This window comes from Hyalella azteca, unplaced genomic scaffold (assembly GCF_000764305.2).
Source record: "Hyalella azteca isolate HAZT.00-mixed unplaced genomic scaffold, Hazt_2.0.2 contig6691, whole genome shotgun sequence".
Lineage (NCBI taxonomy): Eukaryota > Metazoa > Arthropoda > Malacostraca > Amphipoda > Hyalellidae > Hyalella > Hyalella azteca.
The window spans coordinates 9,263-29,678 of NW_025936845.1; the positions used below are offsets into that span (position 1 = coordinate 9,263).

At 41.6% G+C, this 20,416-nt stretch overlaps 2 protein-coding genes across 2 annotated transcripts; one reads left to right on the forward strand and one right to left on the reverse strand.

Annotated features, from left to right (window-relative positions):
• Positions 1-1,002: 1,002 nt before the first annotated feature.
• Positions 1,003-6,297, forward strand: LOC108671445 (26S proteasome non-ATPase regulatory subunit 7; the record flags this gene model as incomplete). Its single annotated transcript, XM_018158993.2, has 5 exons — positions 1,003-1,128; positions 1,744-1,889; positions 2,636-2,737; positions 3,281-3,433; positions 3,943-6,297. Coding segments are annotated over 5 exons (947 nt in total), but the record flags the coding sequence as incomplete, so codon positions are not given.
• Positions 6,298-6,712: 415 nt separating this feature from the next.
• Positions 6,713-11,976, reverse strand: LOC108671447. The gene is made up of 7 exons (XM_018158996.2): positions 10,592-11,976; positions 9,914-10,137; positions 9,501-9,717; positions 8,480-8,631; positions 7,583-7,736; positions 7,256-7,381; positions 6,713-6,767 (listed from the first exon to the last, which is right to left on the reverse strand). Exons 1-7 carry the CDS (start codon positions 11,974-11,976, stop codon positions 6,713-6,715), a joined length of 2,313 nt encoding a protein of 770 aa, XP_018014485.2.
• Between the last annotated feature and the right edge of the window lie 8,440 nt (positions 11,977-20,416).

Genomic DNA, 20,416 nt, shown 5'->3' on the forward strand with positions numbered 1-20,416 from the left:
AACTTAAGAATATACGGGAATAATTATAATGAATCCTCAAAAATAGCAAAGTTACATAATAATTTTTTTTTTACTAAAATTTATCATATTTTGCTTAGTTCAATTGATCATTCAAGCTTAGTCTCCAAAGTGATATTTTTACGTTTAAGCATTCCCTTTTTGTCCATAATTATGACGGTAATTTATCAAGGAAAATTATTTAGTTTGATAAAAATGAGCAGTAGATATGGCAGCAATCTTGACCAGTTGAAGGCTAACGAGTAACTAGAGCACTGGCATGGCGCACTTACCGGCAAACATTGCCGAACTCAACCATTCGAGTTATGAACGAGACAAGGCGCGGTTAAACCGACTCTGTAGTCAGCACGAGTGCCTACGGAACAGGACCTTATTTAAAGAATTATTGGCTGAAATTCATAAAGTAACAACATTTGGCGAATTTTTCCAAAAGTTGTAACAAAAGTAACAACATAAGATCTAATAAGCAAAAAGTAACACTTTTGTTACGAACGTAACACCTCTGGCTAGAGGCAGGAAAATGATGCGTTGTGAAAAAAAAGTCGCGCTCATCAAAACTGGCACCGCGTAGATTAAGGGTAGGTCGCAAATTTTTTTTCCGCGTTAATCAAAACCGCGGTATTCAAAACCGTGCTAATCAAGGGATTGCTGTATAGGCTTCAAAACATCTAATATTAATTTGAATGAAATTTTCCTAAGTATATATGACTTATGATAGTGTCAATTAAAGGCTCATTAAGAATTTATTGCTGATATATCCTGGTTTCATCACATGCATTCTGATGCATAGCTCCATTGTACCTGTTTGATTATGATTCATTATGGCATGCAAGATAACCAAATAGTGTACATATAGGAGCATATTTCATTTGCTAGATAAAAATTAAAGTTATTGGAATTTCATATATATTAGTATGCAACCATTTTTTCTTTAAAGTTTGTAATAATTCGTGTTTGTAAACTAATGTTCTGCTTGTTGTGCAGTTCCATTTGATGAAGATGAACGAGATCCAAAAGTTTGGTTTCTTGACCATGACTACTTGGAAAACAAATACCAGATGTTCAAGAAAGTCAATGCAAGAGAGAAAATTGTTGGCTGGTATCATTCAGGTGATTAATAATAAGGCTTGGTGTGTAGCCCTGTGAGTAATGTGGCTTGCTGCCGAGCCTGGTGAGTAATGAGGCTTCATGCAGAGCCTGGTGAGTAATGAGGCTTCATGCAGAGCCTGGTGAGTAATGAGGCTTGGTGCAGAGCCTGGTGAGTAATGAGGCTTCATGCAGAGCCTGGTGAGTAATGAGGCTTCATGCAGAGCCTGGTGAGTAATGAGGCTTGGTGCAGAGCCTGGTGAGTAATGTGGCTTGGTGCAGAGCCTTTTCACTGGAATTCCGAATTTATAGGGTGTTGAGTATTAAGGGTAGGTTAATTAGTTATGAGTTAATTTGAAGCAGTCATTGCAAAAAGCCCTTTTTTACTTTTAAATTATGAAGGGCTGTATGTATTTATAAATGAAAGAGTTGTGTAAGCAAGACAAAAATGCCATACTATGTAACCACAACACTTTATTTTTCTTTTATTTGGCTGACCACATATTCATATGAAAGCCGTGTGTGTGTTTAGTAAATAATAAGAAAAGCAAGTTTCAACTGGTTTCTTCTGTATAATTATTTTATGAGCCTTCATTGTTACCTTAATGGAGAGCAAAGCTAATTTATATCATTTGACAGGCCCAAAGCTTCGCCAGAACGACATCGCCATCAATGACTTGGTGCGGCGGTACTGCAGCAACTCTGTGCTGGTCATCATAGACACGGAGGCCAGGAACGTGGGACTCCCCACTGAGGCCTACTACAGTGTCGAGGAGGTTCATGATGTAGGTTCTGGGTGATGTGTGCCCTGGGCAGTGGGCACTTTAGGTTATGAGCAGTGTGGGACCAGGACACTGAAGGTAGAACTTGAGCAGCATGGAGCTAATCCTATAGGAGCTCTGGCATGGAGCTCATCCTAAAGGAGCTCCAGTGTGGAGCTTATCCTAAAGACGGAAAATTGTACAAGTACAGAGTTGCATTCAAGCTGCTTGTCATTTCTATACAAAGTGGTTGCCATTTATGTACTCAGCCTCTTGTCATATTAAGTAAAATAAAAGGCCCTCACTACACATAAAATGGATTCAAATAGTGTCAAGCCTCAGGGCCTGGTAGTCTGGTGTGAGCAGACCTCACCAAAATGCCACTTGCTCAACAATGCTCATGCACTAATACTAATTTTAAACTAAAAGCAAATACTGAGCATTAACTTCCAGGTAGGGAAATGTACTTATTAATTTCCCAATAATTAATTAATTATTGTAGAAGTAACTGGGAATGCAAGTATGTGAAGGAACAGTGACACGATTTTCAGGAGACGACAGTTTTGTAGCAGATGCATAGCAATATGTGTAGCAGATCAGTGTAATTTAATAATTAATTTGTGATGGTGGCACGAAATAGGCCCTTGCAGAACATGAGTGTTGAGCTTACAGCTATCAAATAAGTGTTATTCACTCAAGAGAAATATCTGTAGAGGACTATGTGTTAATTCTAGGCAATGATAAACGCCTAAAATGTCTTGTGAATACAGGACGGCACACCAACCAGCAAGACATTCGAGCATGTGGCAAGCGAGATTGGTGCTGAAGAGGCTGAAGAGGTTGGCGTTGAGCATCTTCTCAGGGATATTAAGGTAAGTCATTAGTTTAAATGTATGTTTTAGCCCTTACCGCCTGGCATGAGTAACCAGAGCAACATTGTCACAAGCATACTTCCCAAAAAGAATAGGCTCTGGTGAGCACAAAATGACTTGCACTGATGGTTGTCTCCATGTACGACTTTAAATTGTTCTCTGTTGCGTACAAACGTCCTCATGTTGCTACACTCAATAGTTTACTTATAATTTAAGTTGAAAGTTATGTTCCCGGAGAGTGACATGGTGGTAGAGGGTTAATGTTGAGAGTTGATAATTAAACAATAATAATTGCTGGTGCATCTTATTTCAGAGTTAATGTTTTGTGCTGAAACGGGAGTAAAAGTTGAGGGGTTGTAACGTAGGCTTGAGTGCAAGTCCAATTTCAAAGTAAATGATAACTTGTAGTTGTGCAAATTACATCATTTCCGTCTGGTTGACTTCAGCTTAGGGTGTGCTGCACAAAGCACTGTAAGAAGTTATCATGCTTGTACATGCACAGACCTCAGTTTGTTTGGTCTCACCATAGTATTTCATGTGCAGGACACAGTGTATGGGTCGCTGGGAGAGCGCTTGACAAGTCAGGTGTTGGGTCTGCGTGGACTATACCAGCACCTGACCCACGTACGCAGCTACCTGCAGCAAGTTCTGGATGGTACCTTGCCTGTCAACCACACCATCGTCTACCAGCTCCAGGTAATGCTGGTAGCCCCACCATCCTCTACCAGCTCCAGGTAATGCTGACAGCCCCACCATCCTCTACCAGCTCCAGGTAATGCTGACAGCCCCACCATCCTCTACCACAGCTCCAGGTAATGCTGGTAGCCCCACCATCCTCTACCAGCTCCAGGTAATGCTGGCAGCCCCACCATCGTCTACCTGCTCCAGGTAATGCTGGCAGCCTCACCATCGTCTACCTGCTCTTGTCATCTACATGACAGCACAATTCACCAACATAAAACATGTCTCCCGAGTAGCTGGTTATTGCTCGGCCGCTAGCTTATACTCGGTAACTCCGCATTTCAATGCATCCCCGCACCCACTAACTTACTCCCTGCATTGCATTCCCCTAAAATGACTTTCACGTTTCATTACACTGTCCGTCCACGAACTTGGCCCCGTATTTCAGTCCATTCTAACCCACTAATTTTTCTTCCTCATTCCAATACTTCCCCTAACCCTCTAACTCACCTCCTGTATTCCAGGACATGTTCAACCTGCTCCCTGACGTGAGCAACCCAGGCCTGGTGACGAGCTTGTCTGTGAAGACCAACGACCAGCTGCTGGTGATGTACCTAGCGTCGCTGGTGCGCTCCGTCATCGCACTCCACAACCTCATCAACAACAAGCTGGCTAACACCGACGCTGAGAAGAAGGAGACTGACACTAAGAAAGATTCCAGTGATACCAAGAAAGATGCCAGTGACAACAAGAAAGATGCTAGTGATAATAAGAAAGATTCGAATGACTCAAAGAAAGATGGAAGTGATTCAAAAAAGGACACAAGTACGGCGAAGAAGGACGCAAGTGATTCGAAAAAAACTGGCGATAAGAAGAAAGAAAAAGGCGATAAGGAGAAGGATACATCCGCGTCTACGGGCACTGACAAGAAAGATAAAAAATGAAAACAAAAGAAGAGGGAGCGCAAGAAGAGCGGCAGGAAGCGGCGAAAATAAAGAAATGTGTCAGAGAATTAGAGAAAATTTAGAATACAAGTATTGAGAACTGATTGAAAGCCATAGAATTGAAGAGACTTGTTGATATGAAATTAGATCCTAGGATGAGGGCAATGTGAGGCTGCAAGTAAGGGAAAATTTTCTACCGATATGCATTTAGTTTTCATCAGAATCGATGAGTAAAGGAGGCCTGAGGAAGGCGAGAGATAAAGAACAAGCCTGCAAATGAATATTATTTCATTGCAACTTTGTAAGAGAAAAAAAATTAGCATAATTGCTAGCGAGTATCCGCGTATTTATTTCTCCATGTGTTTTCCGGCTTATTTTTGTTTATAAATAAACTAGATGCAGAAATGAGAGATGAAAGCACACATCAAATAATTTAATTTATTTGTATTTCTTCACTATTTTTGTACTACAGTTTAGTGATGGTTGTTATTATTCTTATCCAGGGTTACGCTTATCTCCTCAAGGATGACGAGAGATGAAATACTCGAATGAGATACGACTCGTATTTAGAACACGGGTCCCTGCATGAGCTCTGAGTATACCAGCCAAAACCATGATCAACGGTAACCATCGTCACCGCAAGTTTTAATAATTTTTGAATGCAACCCAAGACAAAGGCCACACCGGATATATTAGTGGGACCCGAGCTTCTTCACGTTGTTTACCTTACCCTGCCGCAACTGATATATTTCCTTTCCAAAATTTATTGCCAAAATTTAAATTACTATTTCAATTATGCTACCATCACCCTTGTAGAACGGATACATTACTCATGGGGATAATTACCATGGCAATTTAGGAACGGTTCTGTAGCACCTCCTCATACGAGACCTGTCATCATTTCATTCTTTACTAATTTAACCTTTTACCTACATTTACTTATGTTGCAAAGTGCACTTTAAGTAATGATATTGTATGGAGAATTGCTATAGTAATGGAATGTCTTGTATGACGAGAGGCGTCTGGCCACCTAAGGAACTACAAATATTGGGACGACAATGGCGCTCCCACCCAGGGACCATGCATTTGGTTCGTTATGAAATCCACCAATTTATTATTGCTGCTGCGACAAGGCGGCGACTACGTGCATCGGTAATGTATATTATTGAGGCACAAAATTAGTGATCACAGCGTGCATATTATTGGAACTTAGGCAGTCATTCGGATACCGAATAAACGGTAAATTATTAACAAGATATATTAGGACGCGATCAGGAAGTGGCGTATCATTAGAACGCCAACGCATTATGTAGACTCCGTGGCCGTTATGTGTACAACTATCCTGATGATGATTAGTGGTTAACAGTGTAATTGCCACGCCTTAGCTGCCTGTAAACGACCATTTGATATCGCCAGTTCTAAAGTATTGGTTGTGCTATTTCTGGTGACCGCGCGTGAGTGCTGCATTTGTCTTGGGGTTCTTCTTCGTTTAGCTGCTGTTTGCCTGAAACAGTTCTAATAATTAGAAAAATATTAAAAATCCCATTCGTTCCATAGGTTAACTTTTGCCTTCAGGTAAATCTGGTTGGAATATATTTTCAAGTAGTTAGCTGTTCTATGGCTCTCTGGATACCATCTTGCTGGAGTAGTGACCCTAGTGATCCGCCCGTCCCTAGCGACCTACAGTTTGTCATCGCGCTTATTGTATTGTCGGTTGTTGGCGGTCATTTCTTACATGATCATTTGTGTTCTTGACATCTTGTAAATATTCCATTGCGGAACTCTTGTACGAAATTAACCTAATAAGTCAGCATTTCTCTGCTAATTTTCGGCAATCTACACATTTGCGTCGAGAGTTTGACAGTTTATTCGAAGATTTCTTATTGTAATTCGATGAAGCTTATCTGTGCCCTAACATTAAAGAATTTTTTTACTACGCGCGAGTTTTGTCTCTCTGGATTTTGCAGAAAAAAAACTTCTGAAATGTTTGGAGATGTATTTTTATTGCCGCGTCTGACACGGAATTAATCTTTAGCAGAACTTATTTGTTCAATAAAAGTTTGTAATATCCCGCTCAATATGGCTGGATCGTGTGGACAGCATGAAATATTCAGTCTTTGTGCAACTTGGATGCCGCACTGTGTGGCTTGCTAGTGAGTGGGTTAAAACTTCCACCATATATGATCATGTGACCATTAAATGATCGAATACAATGCACAAACATGATCACATAACTGATCGCGGGGCGGATAATGAGAGTAAATCAGTAAGTTCATTTACTCAGTAAAATGTTAATCCTTGACGCTGTATCCGTAGAGAGGCAGGCAGTGAAGAAGGTGTGGCCTAGACACTATGGTTGCTCCATCACAGGTGCGTTCTCTGTGACATGAAGCGTGGCTCTGAAGCTGTAGCAGGAGAGACGTTCTCGTTAATTATTTTTTGTCACGACAATACGAGTGTGAATGCTGCGTGGGCTTAAATTTGTAGTGCTTCTGATGTGTAAACTCTCACAAGTACAAAAAATTAATTTCTGTTCTATGAGGGTAAAATTTTTTATAGGTAAAAACTAGAACAAGCTAATTTTGCTCTGCAATGAGAACTAAGACTGAGGCGCAATCACAAGTTAATCCTCCCACACACGCTTACCTCGTTCTTCACTCAATATTTCAGAGAATCTTCTATAAAATATTTTCGTTTTTTATCATGTTATTCCGTTATTCGAGCTATTTAAAGAGTAAAAAACAATTGAAATATAATTTCAAGAACATAAATCGCAGGAAAAATGAGTTAGTGCAGACATCATGCTCTTGTTTGCTACATGTCAACCATGATCTCAACCCGTCCTCTACACTGGTCTTCTCTGCGGAAGGTTAATCAACCCCCAAAACCTCACCCCTTCCTCTCGCACTTAGTCACTCCATGTTGGGCAGTCCTAACCCCACACTCGTGCAGGGCTGCCAACAGTCGCTGTTCTTCAGCTGCCTTCAGCAAGGATTTCCCCAGCCATAGGTCGGCATACCTACAAAAATGGCATCCTCAAAAATGGGTACAGTGATGGGATGCATGTCATATGCCAGCACAGGCCAACCTGCATCTAATTTGTATTTCTTTCCGTGTTTAAGTACGCTAGAGAGCGTATGAAGTTTAGTGATAAAAGTACATAGAAAACAGATGCTCAAAATAGTTAGCAAATTATTGAAGATTCTGAAGTAAAACTAACCTTTTGTCAAGAGGAGCAAGAGCCACCACAGTCCGCGCAACGTCCTCCCATGTCCAGTGACCAGAGTTGGGATCTTCCACCGTCAGGGACGGAGCAGGCGGAGACGGCAGTGGCACCGGAACGGCAGGGCTCGCCAGGGGGCGCGTATAGACGCCTGTGTAGATGACGCAAGTCGGACAGTGATATGCAGATTTTTAATAATTTGGATGACAATTAACTGATGGCATACGACGTGGTAATTGTGTTATGAGGATTATTTTTTATATCCAATAATGCGTTTGTAGGGCACTAAAGTGCATTGAAGAATTTTATTATAGGAATACTTTGAAATAAACTGCGTTAATATTGTAAAATTTCCAACAAGTGGCCACAGATTGGTAACTATGCGCTGAAATCGCCATCGGAAAAACACTGCTTGCGAAAATTCCTGAAACAGAATGCTACATACAAATGATGTACAGTGATCTTGGTTTGTTGAAGTTTCGGCTGCGCATCGAGAAGCGCTAGGCGGAACTTCTGCGGTGGCTGTAGCCTTGTGACGAGTGTGCAGTGTGCATTCAGGAATCAGATAAAACATACGAGTTAAAGTGAATATGTGCCTAAAAAAGTTGCATGAGAAGTCCTAGCTGGAGCATAAAATAAACCATTTAAAATTGCAGTGGCAGAGCACACAAGTAAGAGTTCACATCGTCTCTGTGAATGGCCACTACAGTCCATGAGATCCATGCAACATTTTTTTAATGAAGTTTATTTGATTATTACTAAATTCGCAACCAATTTTTGTAAATAATACAAATTTTTTAACCGTTTCTGTTTACTAGCACTGCTACACTAGCCCTTAATTCTGATGGCATTCGAAATACTCTTTACCGATCACATCGAGAATGAGTTACTCACGGAGTGTTTGATATTTGTGCTGTAGAGCGCCGAGATCAGGAGCCACACTGTGAAGATACAAGCGCATGTCTGTGCTGGAGCCTGATACTGAGGACACGTGACGTACAGCTTCGGATGAGGCGACACAGCCTTGAAATTTAACCAGCTTGCACCTGGGCATGAACAATCAGAGATCAAATTTTGTAAATTCGTCGAGTAATTTTGATTTAGCTTCCGACCAATTTGATCATCATGTAATTTTGAATTTGCGATCATCATGTACCAAATGATCACCGCACGAGCGTTGTAGTCATCTATGAAGTCATTTTGCAACTCATCCACGCGACAAAATTTCTTCTCGCTTCGAATCACCGACATGTGGAATAGCCTCCCCGATTACGTCGTTGACACTCCGAGTAAAACGCATTCAAGAACAGACTAGATGAAGATATGGAAAAATATACGTTCAGATTTGAAATGCATAGCACCATATCGAACTCGATGGAAATCTAGTTACTCTAGTAGCGATTTCAAACTATCGTCAATTTTAAAAAGATCTGGTCAAACGACCTGAGACTAGATCTCTTGTGGACAAGTCATGAAAATTACTGGAATCGGCGACAGGCCACATTGGGCCTACTCTTCAGCGCCCACATCACTATGTTATGTTTTGTGATTTAATTTCTCGATATACATCAGTCAAAATAAGTGTTTAAACAATTGTCATTTATTTCCAGCGTGAGCAGTACCTACATAATTAGGGTACGCACACAATGAAAGCAGGTTGCCAGCGTTGCTGGTTACCTGCTTAGGCTGGCGCCTGAAATTGAAATAAACAGGCCTGGCGCTGGCCTATTCGCACAGGTTTTCACTGTGAACACTTACATTATTATCCTATGTTCATTCTTGTGGCAGGTTGGAGCAGGTTGCCCGCGCGGGCAAACCTGCTTGCACTGTGTGCGTACCCTAAGCTTCGCAATATCGCATCTATTAAAGCAATATATAGATTATTCCTCATCAATACTTTATCTCATTTCCTAACCTGCTGATCTCAAGTCTCGTGATGACTTCATCACAAGGATCATAAGGATTTATGCCGCTGTTCAGGTCCAGTAGCAGGTCTCCGGAGTACTGCTTAATAACCGCGTCCCAGCGCCTGCCGTTCAGACCGTTCAGAAGACCCATAGGCAGCATTTTGACGTTAAGCTTCTCCGGTCGCTTGTGCGAGATCATCAAATGAACGGCATTCAAAGTACGGTCTGGGGGTTACAAAACAGTGATACATTATTACATAAGAAAAAACTATTATGCGTGACAATTGTGTAACAAAGATAGTCAATTATAAAATGTTACGGCATCTAAAACACTGCGCGGGGCATTAACGTCCTAGCTAAAAACGGACAGAATAATTTCTGAGTAAAATATATTCTATCGTTTAATTCCCTTTCCACTTACCGGAACTGATAACCCAAGTTTTACAGTGACTGAAAGAAAGTTCGGCGGCCTTGCGAGCTACATTTGTCACGGAAGGACACCGTAGCATGAACGCCTGCCAGTGCTCGTGGTTCGTAAGCCCTGCGTGTCGAAGAGCTGCGTGGAAATCCGACCAACTGTCAGTGAGCGTTTCAGGACTCTTGCTCTGGAGATCCTGAACCACGTAAAGCAGGACCTCCTGAAGCCTGCAGAAAAATCATACAGAATGATTGCCAGATATTCAAATTTTTTGCAAAAATGATACTCAGAAGTACCCATGCGAGTTATGACCAAGCTTTACATATCAGTCAGTTTTACCTTCACCTCCAGTCAAATTTTAAGATTCTATTAAACACTTGCGAGAATTATTCTGATGAAAACGTTCAACTCTGCATATCAAAGGGACACATAATGCTAGCCCTGCCCTCTTAAGTAAATAAACATTCAGGGTCTAATAATTGGAAGCTGCCTAGGTCACATCACTCACATGTACGATGTAGATATAAAAGTGAAACAAAGTTACACTTGTTCAGAAACAAAATTTATGTCCCCAGCAAAGGTGTAAAACACTGAAGCAGGTATTGTAGATTTATAGGCCCACTGTGATGCTTGGAACTATTAAATGATAAAAATTGAAAATAATATATGCGATTCACTTACTGATTCTCAGCCGTATCACGAGGCAAAATTTCTTCCAAACGAATGTTCCTCATGAGTTGTTTGACAACGAAGTGCGCAGCAAAATACTCCTGTGATGATTTGTGTTGGAAGCTGTAAGTAGTTTCATCCGTATCGAAGAAAGACCTCTGCGTCTTTAGAATCGAAGAGAGAATGAGCATCAACTTAGAGTCACTGAACTCTTTGGTGTCTCGCAATTTAGCATAGCATTGCTTTAGCTGACACTGAAAGACATTTCCGTCAAAGCTGAGTGTCCCATCCTGTAAGTAGCTCAGGGCTACTTCACCAATCGCCAGAAAAATGTTGTCGATCAATGGGTTGAAGTCCCCGACGTATTTATCGCACAACTTGGTTTTGACGATCGTTTTGCTGAGCAGCAGAGTATCGCGGGCAACGTCGTGGAGTGTTCGCCACTTGGTGACGATGTCTGGGGAATGTTTGAAGACGCTGCAGAAGTGTAGCAGACTGATTGGTTCTATTAACATGGCTGCCACGTCCAAACTCAAGTGAGAGAAACAGTCACTCATACTCATTGTGATTGTCTGGGTATTATTGCCACTAAATTTTTTTTCGTATTTTCTAATGAATTCTATCTGCTTTTCTCGGTCTGATATTGGAGCCAGTTTGTATTCAGCGTGAGTAACATTTTTTACAACGAGCAAATGTTGCAGTTCCTCCACTCTGTGAGGACGAGTTGTGATGAGGATACGACAGTTGCTCCGAGGCCAGACTTTTTCAAACAACGCTGTCAACACTGCCTTGGAATTCTGGTTGTGTTCATCAAAGCCGTCAACAAGGAAGAGCAGTTTAAGGTGGAACAGGGCGTCAATTACTTTATCTATGTTAATTTCATAACATACCACTCTGAAATGGTGTTCAATCACCTGTTCGAAATCTTTTATTTCTGTGTTTCTACACTCGACGTAAATAAGCATTTCAAAATCTTTCAGACCCGTTGGTGTTTCATGATTAATCATATTAAAGTACTGGAGAGCGACGGTTTTGAGAAGTGTAGTCTTGCCGGCCCCAGTCACTCCCGACACGATGATTACCTTTTCGCCGGATTCGAAAAGTTCTTTATACGGAATTGACTTTTCAAGATTTCCTTCAACTCGAGCCATGTCCAGAAATGTAAAAATGTCCATGAGCTTCACGTGAACATTTGAAGGCAGCAAAACTTGTTCAGAGAATGCTAAAAATCTAGTTTCAACCTCCTCTTTTCCTTTACTACTCAGGAGAAAACAAGCGCGAGCGATCTCTTTTTTTGTCTCAGAAAACTCCGATTTGATTTCATCGTCTAATTCCTGCAATAATTCATCTACTTCGTCTGGCTTAAGAGCGTAATATTCGCCTGCGGTGCGTACCATTTCGGGAAGCACCGAGGTCAACATACTAAAGTTGGTGGCAGCCAAGGTTTCTGTCGCATTGTGCATCAAATTGTTTCGCAGATCTTTGAGCTTCTTCCAGTGGTTTAAAAGCGTGGAAAGTTTTGGTGAATATCCTGTATCTTTTAATTTAATGCGATATATATTTTGCAGGAGACTGTACAGGGCCGTAACATCCATATTTTCTGGAGTTGTGCATACTTCAAATGCTGGTCCATTAAAAGAGCACATACTGCGCCACTTACGTTGATCAAATTCCGAGCCATCATGCCTTTCCATGTATTTTTTATACGTTTCATTAGGCCCTTTGTCCCTGCATTCTAAGTCCACGCACTTGGCCATATATTTGGGGCCAAGGTACAGGCATCCCAGGATGTTGTTGTGCAAAATCGCCATCTGCTGAGCCGTGTCAGATGGCGAAGCCGTCATGGGTTTAACTGCACTCGGTCCGAGTGGGGTCGCCATCGTCTGAATGTGTTATATTCTGCGAATGAGATCGTGCATACAGTTACTAAACATAAAATTTGAAACTTTATGATGAGTGATAAGCGTAGGTATTTTTTACATAAAGATACACTCCTCCCCTGCAGGAAAGTATTTAGCTCGAGGTTGCCGACGGTTCATAGCGTCTGCGTGGCGTTCGAGAAATCAACTGTTTGTTATGCTCTACGGAGTTCTTGATCTTTGAGCATCTTCATAAGCAATCGATTATCGAAGTTTCTGCTCCCTCAAAAAGAAAACGAAATTTGATTTTCTTCCGGCCAGTTCCCCATGGTTGATACTATCTAAATTTATTTTGGGATTGGCTAATAAAGTGGCCAGTGGATAACTAAAAAACTGCGCTGAAACTTATCCACGCGACAACATTTCTTTTTGCTTCGAATCACCGACATGTGGAATAGCCTCCCCGATTACATCGTTGGCGCTCCGAGTTTGAACGCGTTCAAGAACAGACTAGATAAAGCCATGGAAAATATATGTTCAGACTTGAAATGCCTAGCACCATATCGAACCCGGTGGAAGTTTTGTAGCTATTTCAAAGTATCGTCAGTCCTGAGAAGATCCGGTCAAATGACAATTTTAGATCTCCTGTGAACAAGTCACGATAAGTACCTACAAGAATCGGCGACTGGCCACATCAGGCCTAGTCTTCAGCGCCGACATCACTATGTTATGTTATGTTATGTGTGAGAGCGACCAAGAGACCTGGAGGATTGTGGTTAATTGAGTGATATCTTCACCATTAAAAGAGATTTTGGAGAACCGATTTTTGAGATAAGCCAAAAGATTTAATGAACGAAAACGTCGGTAAAATCTGCACATTTTGTTGCGAGTGTTCATGAGATAATCGTAGTCGTCTTTTCTGTTAAATCTGCCACAAATCTTTCTGTGTCAGCAAAACATGTGTGGTGCCTGCTTGTACTGCAATTCATCGTCTCCGCTTGAACATTGTATACTTTTTATGACATCAAGAATCATTTTTCCCGAATCTCAAATGAAATTCCAAATGATTCGCGAACATTCCTCTGCCAGGTAGCTAAATTTCGAGAGGTTCGTTAACTTTTTAAATATAAATAAAGCATCCCAGATTATTATACAAGGTAACTGCTGTTGATTTTAAATACTGCAATCTTTGAGCAAGCTCCAGAATTTCTAGCCAACTCTGTATGGTCTATCGAGATTCTGAGTATTGTCAAGAAATGTGCCTTAGTTTGGATGCCACCGGAACCTTAATGGCCACTCCCCTCCTAATTAGGGGGAGTGGCCATATCTGATGCTAAAATAACGTCGATTAAACGTTGTTCCAATGACATTTGCCTGGAGATACGAGATGTTCTTGTCATGTGTTACGAGGTCTTATTTGCTGTAACTGTAAATAAGAGGTTTTCTATTCTGTAACTGTAAAATAATACGAGTGCTCACCTTTCCCAGCGCTGTGGCAAACAGTTCTCTCACACCTGCACCATCTCACTGCTATATGTGCGCAGTTGCACTAGGTATATGTTCGCAGTGCGCTTAAGCAACCTCTCAATCACCTAGCATACTAGCTGAGCGTGAGGCTCCATGCTGACGTATCGTGCGATAAGACGGTACGAAACTTTCGAGCCTGATAACAGGATATCTTAACACCATTACTTTCAATATCTACTCTGAGTATAATTGAACTTAGTTTAAACCTCACTCAACTACCGTTGAAAAATTCTGTGAATAAAAATGTCTTGATTTGGTGCGATAGTTGTTATTGAGCCACATTTAACAGCTCCTCCTAATTAGCAATGATGTAAAACAATTTAATTAAACAAAAAACAGCTTTTTAACGTCGTCCTGTAAATAAACGGCCTGATTTCTTAAAATGTATTTAAAGAAGCAGCTGACAAGGCTGCTCATAGTGTCCCAAGTGAGTCATGAGCGCAAATAACCACAGCAAAACTCACTGATGAGTGAATATGAACTAAGAATAGTGATGACATTATCATGGTAGCTCTGTGGGTAAAATCATCAAAATTTTAGCAGCGAGTTAGGATTTTGAAACTACCTGCAACTGGTGAAATTAATAGTCAAAATCAAGACTTAAGACGTCAACGAGGTGGCCGGGTGGATAAGCGCATCAAGATTTTAGCAGTAAGTTTCGGGTTCGAGACTAGCAGCTAGCAGTTAAAATTCGACGGTGCCTAAAATCGGAGGCCATGCAGCTAAAGATGACCATTTCATCATCGCTAGCACCACTAATATTACGTCACTCCTATGATTTTGCGTCACTCTTACTTTTTCTAACTTAACTCAACTTTATTGCACTCTAATTTAACTCAACTTTAAGATGATAGCGTTCACTAGCACTATCAGTGGTTAATTATCAAAATCAACGCTCCACAAAGTGTGGGGCTCGCATCGCTGAGAAGAAACGGTGGCGTTGTTGAAAGCTGAAGTGTAGAGCGAACATGGCGCAAGCTCAATTTGCAACCTGTTTGTTTACATGATAACGGCATGACCAGCTTGAAACAATACTCTTTTACTAGCCATCAACTCACGGTAGAGTTTGTGGGGGTTTAAGCACCCGACTACGTCTAATAACTATTTGACTCCTATCATGGATATTAAGGTCAAGGTAACTAGACTTATTTCTATAGGACAGACTGAAATTGCTGAGGGGGGCCTGATGTAATTGGTCGGTTAATTACAACAACATCAATTAATAATTAACACTTTATTCGATTAGGTTCACGTGACCTGCTCGATGATAATGATCCCGGGAGGAATTGGGCGACCAGGGCCAGTAGTGAAGACGAGGTGCTGACGGCTCGGTGAGATGCACGCGGCTACGCGGGGTGAGACGTGGCGTGACGTTGTCGTGGTGATGTTACAGAGGCACGTGATGAACCTCGTTACAAAGGCACGTTGTGTTGTTACCGGAGGCACGTGATGAACGTCGTTACAAAGGCACGTTGTGTTGTTACCGGAGGCACGTGATGAACGTCGTTACAAAGGCACGTTGTGTTGTTACCGGAGGCACGTGATGAACGTCGTTACAAAGGCACGTNAAAGACACGTTGTGTTGTTGCCTGAGGCACGTGATAAACGTTGTTACAAAGACACGTTGTGTTGTTGCCGGAGGCACGTGATAAACGTTGTTACACAGGCACGTGATGTTGTAGCCGGAGGCACGTGATAAACGTTGTTACAAAGGCACGTTGTGTTGTTGCCGGAGTCACGTGATGTACGTCGTTACAAAGGCATGTAGGATGTAGTGTTGTTGTGGGCATTAAGTGCCCGACTACTTTCAATAATTACCTATTTGACTCCTATCAGAGGTTATTGAGGTCAAAGTAATTATAATTATAGTTATTTTCACTAAAACAAACAGAAATTCAAGGGGCGGCTTGATGTAATTTATGCAAACCGTTCGATACTCACCTATCGTTTAATATAGTTCTTTGTTGAATGTGCAGATGTCACTATTCTCACGAGGTGGGAAATTATACTTATTATCATGTTAGGGATAGATCACTCCTACTTCTTCAATAAGTCGATAATTTAGCTTTTCTTACAACTGATGAAATAAAATATTCCTTGAACCCTTTGCCATTCTTCGAACAGCCAGATGGATTTATAACTCTCTCCGCGTGTTTTCTACTAAAATTACAAACTACTGTTCAATGTGAGTATTGTTCTGAGTATCCCATTCCTCCCATTTTTTAGGGGGATTCCTACTCAAGTTGTCTAGTCTAGACTCTCCACCTACCTTCAGCCAATGAGGTTAGGTTGGAACCGGTCACGCGGTTTGAAGTGAGAGTAGGAGCGACGTGAGTAGGAGACCTCCTATAGAAAGGAAGAAGAGTTTACTAGTAATGGAGAAGAAGAGTTTACTCTACAAAATACTCCCATTGAACAATAATTCTTGGATCTTCAGTCTCTGTAGAAGGGATTTCTTTACGTGGCCGGACCGGGGTTTTGCAATGCCTCCACAGGCAAAGGAGGACAGTAGCGCGCTACATGTAGCGGCCGCTGCATTTTCAGTAGCGGAAGCGCGCTACATTTCAGCAATTGTAGCGGTAGCGGTAGCGCCCGCTACATATTTAAGTAGCGATACGAGGTTTTTGCCGCTACAGCACTACCGCTACATTTATAGATAAAGCCTTTAGATTTTACTTAATAGTATTAAATATTATTTAAAAACCAGCATGATACATACATAATATAAATTACAGAATAAAATTGTACGAAAGATTTCGGTGCAATGTTGTCAACCTCAGCCTGTTACTAGTGTCAACATGTCAGTTGTTAGTCCAGAGGTGAGCAGTAGCGAGCTACATGTAGCGGCCGCTACATTTCAAGTAGCGATAGCGGCGCTACATTTAAGCAATTGCAGCGGTAGCGGTACATTTCAAAGAAGCGCCGCCCAGCTCTGTCTACAGGAGAGCTGAGAAATTGTATTCTACTCTATAGGCCTTCAAGACGACTTCACAAATTCCTGAGCACCTAATCGACCACCTCTGCTCACTTGCCAGCTAGAGTCAAGTAAACCTCGCCCGATGCAGGGAAGTCCCACTTTTTTACAGTCACCTACATCCCGCGACCCTTTGTCACGGACGCCTGGCTGGCAACGAACTTGTAAACCATCTTGTAACTTGTATTCCATCTTGTAAACCATCTTGGACTGTCGTGTAAACCATCTCGCCCAATGCGAGGCTGTCCCACTTTGGTTACAATCTCCTGCCTCCCGCAACCCACTGTCACGGCCTCCTGGCGTCCCGGTGGCAACGAACGCTGAGCACCTGCGAGGTAGTGAAGGAAGCGACTCATCTGAACTGCATTGGAGGACCTCAAGGTTTAAGATGAACGTTCACTGGCCAAAACAACTGTGATTCAGACTTTAATGACAATTTTACTTTAAGTACATTGTAAGAAATTTTCATGCAATTGATGCACTAGAATGAATAAATGGGCGGGAACGAAGAAATTCGATTTTTCCTTCCTAACGGAAAGTATGACTTGATAATTCAGCTCAACTTATTGAAAATTAATTAACTAGTTCGTCGTACGGACTGGGGTAACAAGAGTGCCTGTCAGACATTTACGGCTTGCCTGTCATCTGAAGTGTGGTCAGATATATGGCACCTGATAACTTGGATAAGTTATAGTAATACGCCATACTATAACATGCGTATCATGATGCAACACTCGTATCGTGATGCAACACGCGTATCATAATGCAACACGCGTATCATGATGCAACATGCGTATTATGATGCAACACTCGTATCGTGATGCAACACGCGTATCATAATGCAACACGCGTATTATGATGCAACACTCGTATCGTGATGCAACACGCGAATCATGATGCAACACGAGTATCATGATGCAACACGCGTATCATGATGCAACACGCGTATCATGATGCAACACGCGTATCATGATGCAACACGCGTATCATGATACAACTCGCGTATCATGATACAACACGCGTATCATGATACAACTCGCGTATCATGATGCAACACGCGTATCATGATGCAACACGCGTATCATGATTCAACACGCGTATCATGATACAACTCGCGTATCATGATGCAACACGCGTATCATGATGCAACACGCGTATCATGATACAACACGCGTATCATGATGCAACACGCGTATCATGATGTATCATGAGTATCACGATGCATAACATTTTCCCTACAGTGATCGCTAACGATATTTCGTGTCTATTTCTCTAGCACGTCAGAAGGCAACCTAAAAATATTTTGTTTAATTTGGGGAAACAATTGCCAATAACGGCTTCATCTTAGATGACATCAATACATAATTATAGGACACATTATTTTCCATTCTCAATTTGAAATATGCATAATCTGACTACGAAGAAGCATCTGTTCACTTCTAAGCTGGGGGGCCTCAACCGCCAGCCCGGTGCTGGGTACGTTCGATGGCCCGACATTGACTTATAAACCGAGCCCGTGGCTGGCTGCCTGGCAGCCTGGCATGTCTTCAGTGCGCGTCGAGCTTCAGTCAAGTCTGTACGTAGTTAAGCGTCCACGTCGTATTGGTAAGTCTGCCTCATTGCAAAGTCTGATTTTTATTTTGATGTCTTTAATTAGTAGTATGTTTATCAGATGATCAATGTTTACGAGATGATCGTGGTTTATTGATGATATAACGCATTGAGTCATAATGGACCTTTATTGACATAATGACATGTTAAATTTAAGGTGACGAACTCATTACCTCTAAATTTAATAATTGAATGACTCTAGTTTCAGGCCGAAACCAAACCATGGGGCCCTTTAGCCTGATCAGGTCACTCTGGGGTCACCACTTTAGAAGGGGGTGTTTAAGAAGTGTGAATTGAGATTCAGAAGTAATAACAACCGTTCCTCTTTCTATTGATTGTAGAAAATATGTATTAAGTAGGGTTGAGTAAGACTATGTAGGTTTAGTATGTTTATTGATGGGTTGAAGAATGATGGCACGACCAACACCTGAGGATGGTGGGTCATTAGAATACAAGCATGACATGAACATAATGGAGTAACAATAAGAATACAGAAAACACAATTAGCATTTACTTATGACAGTTATACTGAAATGTTTCATTACATTATAGAAGTTGAATTCTAGTGAAACTTAGCATCTTACCTCTTATCTTTTGTTCACCCCACGACGTCGTCCAGCAAATGACGCTAACAAGCGATTGGCTAATGTTTACTCGCTAGCGCGGTCTAAAACGAACTCACAATAATTAATGGTACGATTTTAAATCTAAAATAATTTCGTCGTTTACTGAATTTTAATCATTCAGAAATTGCACGAGCGTTATCCGTGCTTAAGAATGTACAAGATTTAATGACCAATTCTTTTATAATTAAGTAATAGTGAAATGATGATATGCGAAATAACAATCGAGATCAAGATAATTAAGGAAGATATTGTTACAGAGGTTGATAATCACGAGTTTGAAGGCTTAATAAATAAATTATGACATTCAAGAGAAATACTAGTGCGATATATAAATTCGAGTCACTATAGCCTGTCACCGATTCTTGTACTTTACTTGACTATATAGTTCACAGATCTAAAAGACTGGCCTTTAAATCAAATATTTCAACGGACGGTAGGTAGTTTATGTAACGGGAATCCTAGTGGTCCACCGGCAAGAAGTTGGCCCCCATTATTGCTTACACACTTACGGCAAAGCCATCATCTCCAGAGTGGCGAGCACTTTTCACATTAGTATAGTATCTTCTGCATTGAAGAATTGGCCTGGAAAGGCCTGTCGCCGATTCTTGTACTTTTCGAGACTAGACTGGCCATGGCCTTTTGATCAAATATTTTCAACGGACGGTAAGTTTAAAATCGTTTCAAGATTTCAGTTGTTCCGTATGATACGAGGCATTTCAAGACTAAACATGTGCTCCTGCATGGCCTTGTCTAGTCTATTCTTGAACGCGTTCATACTCGGACGCGTTCATCAATATCTTCAGGAAGGCTGTTCCACATGTCGGTGACTCGAAGGATGAGTTGCATGTCGCATGGATGAGTTGCACCGCAGTTTTTTAGTTTTTAGTTGCACAAAGAGGAAGTGCGGGAAGGCACCTACAGGGACTTCTCCAAGGAGGCTGAACAGCCACCTATATAACTATCACCCTAATGGCCTAATCCATGCAACCTTCATCTGGTACAGGCAAAAGTAACAGGAGACCACATCGCGGCTTGCCACCGGCTGACTCAGAATTGTAATCATAGACCAGAGGTGGGCAGTAGCGCGCTACATGTAGCGGCCGCTACTAGCGGCCGCTACATTTTCAGTAGCGGTAGCGGTAGCGGCTCTACATTTAAGGCAATGTAGCGGTAGCGGTAGCGCCCGCTACATATTTAAGTAGCGATACGAGGTTTTGCCGCTACAGCGCTACCGCTACAT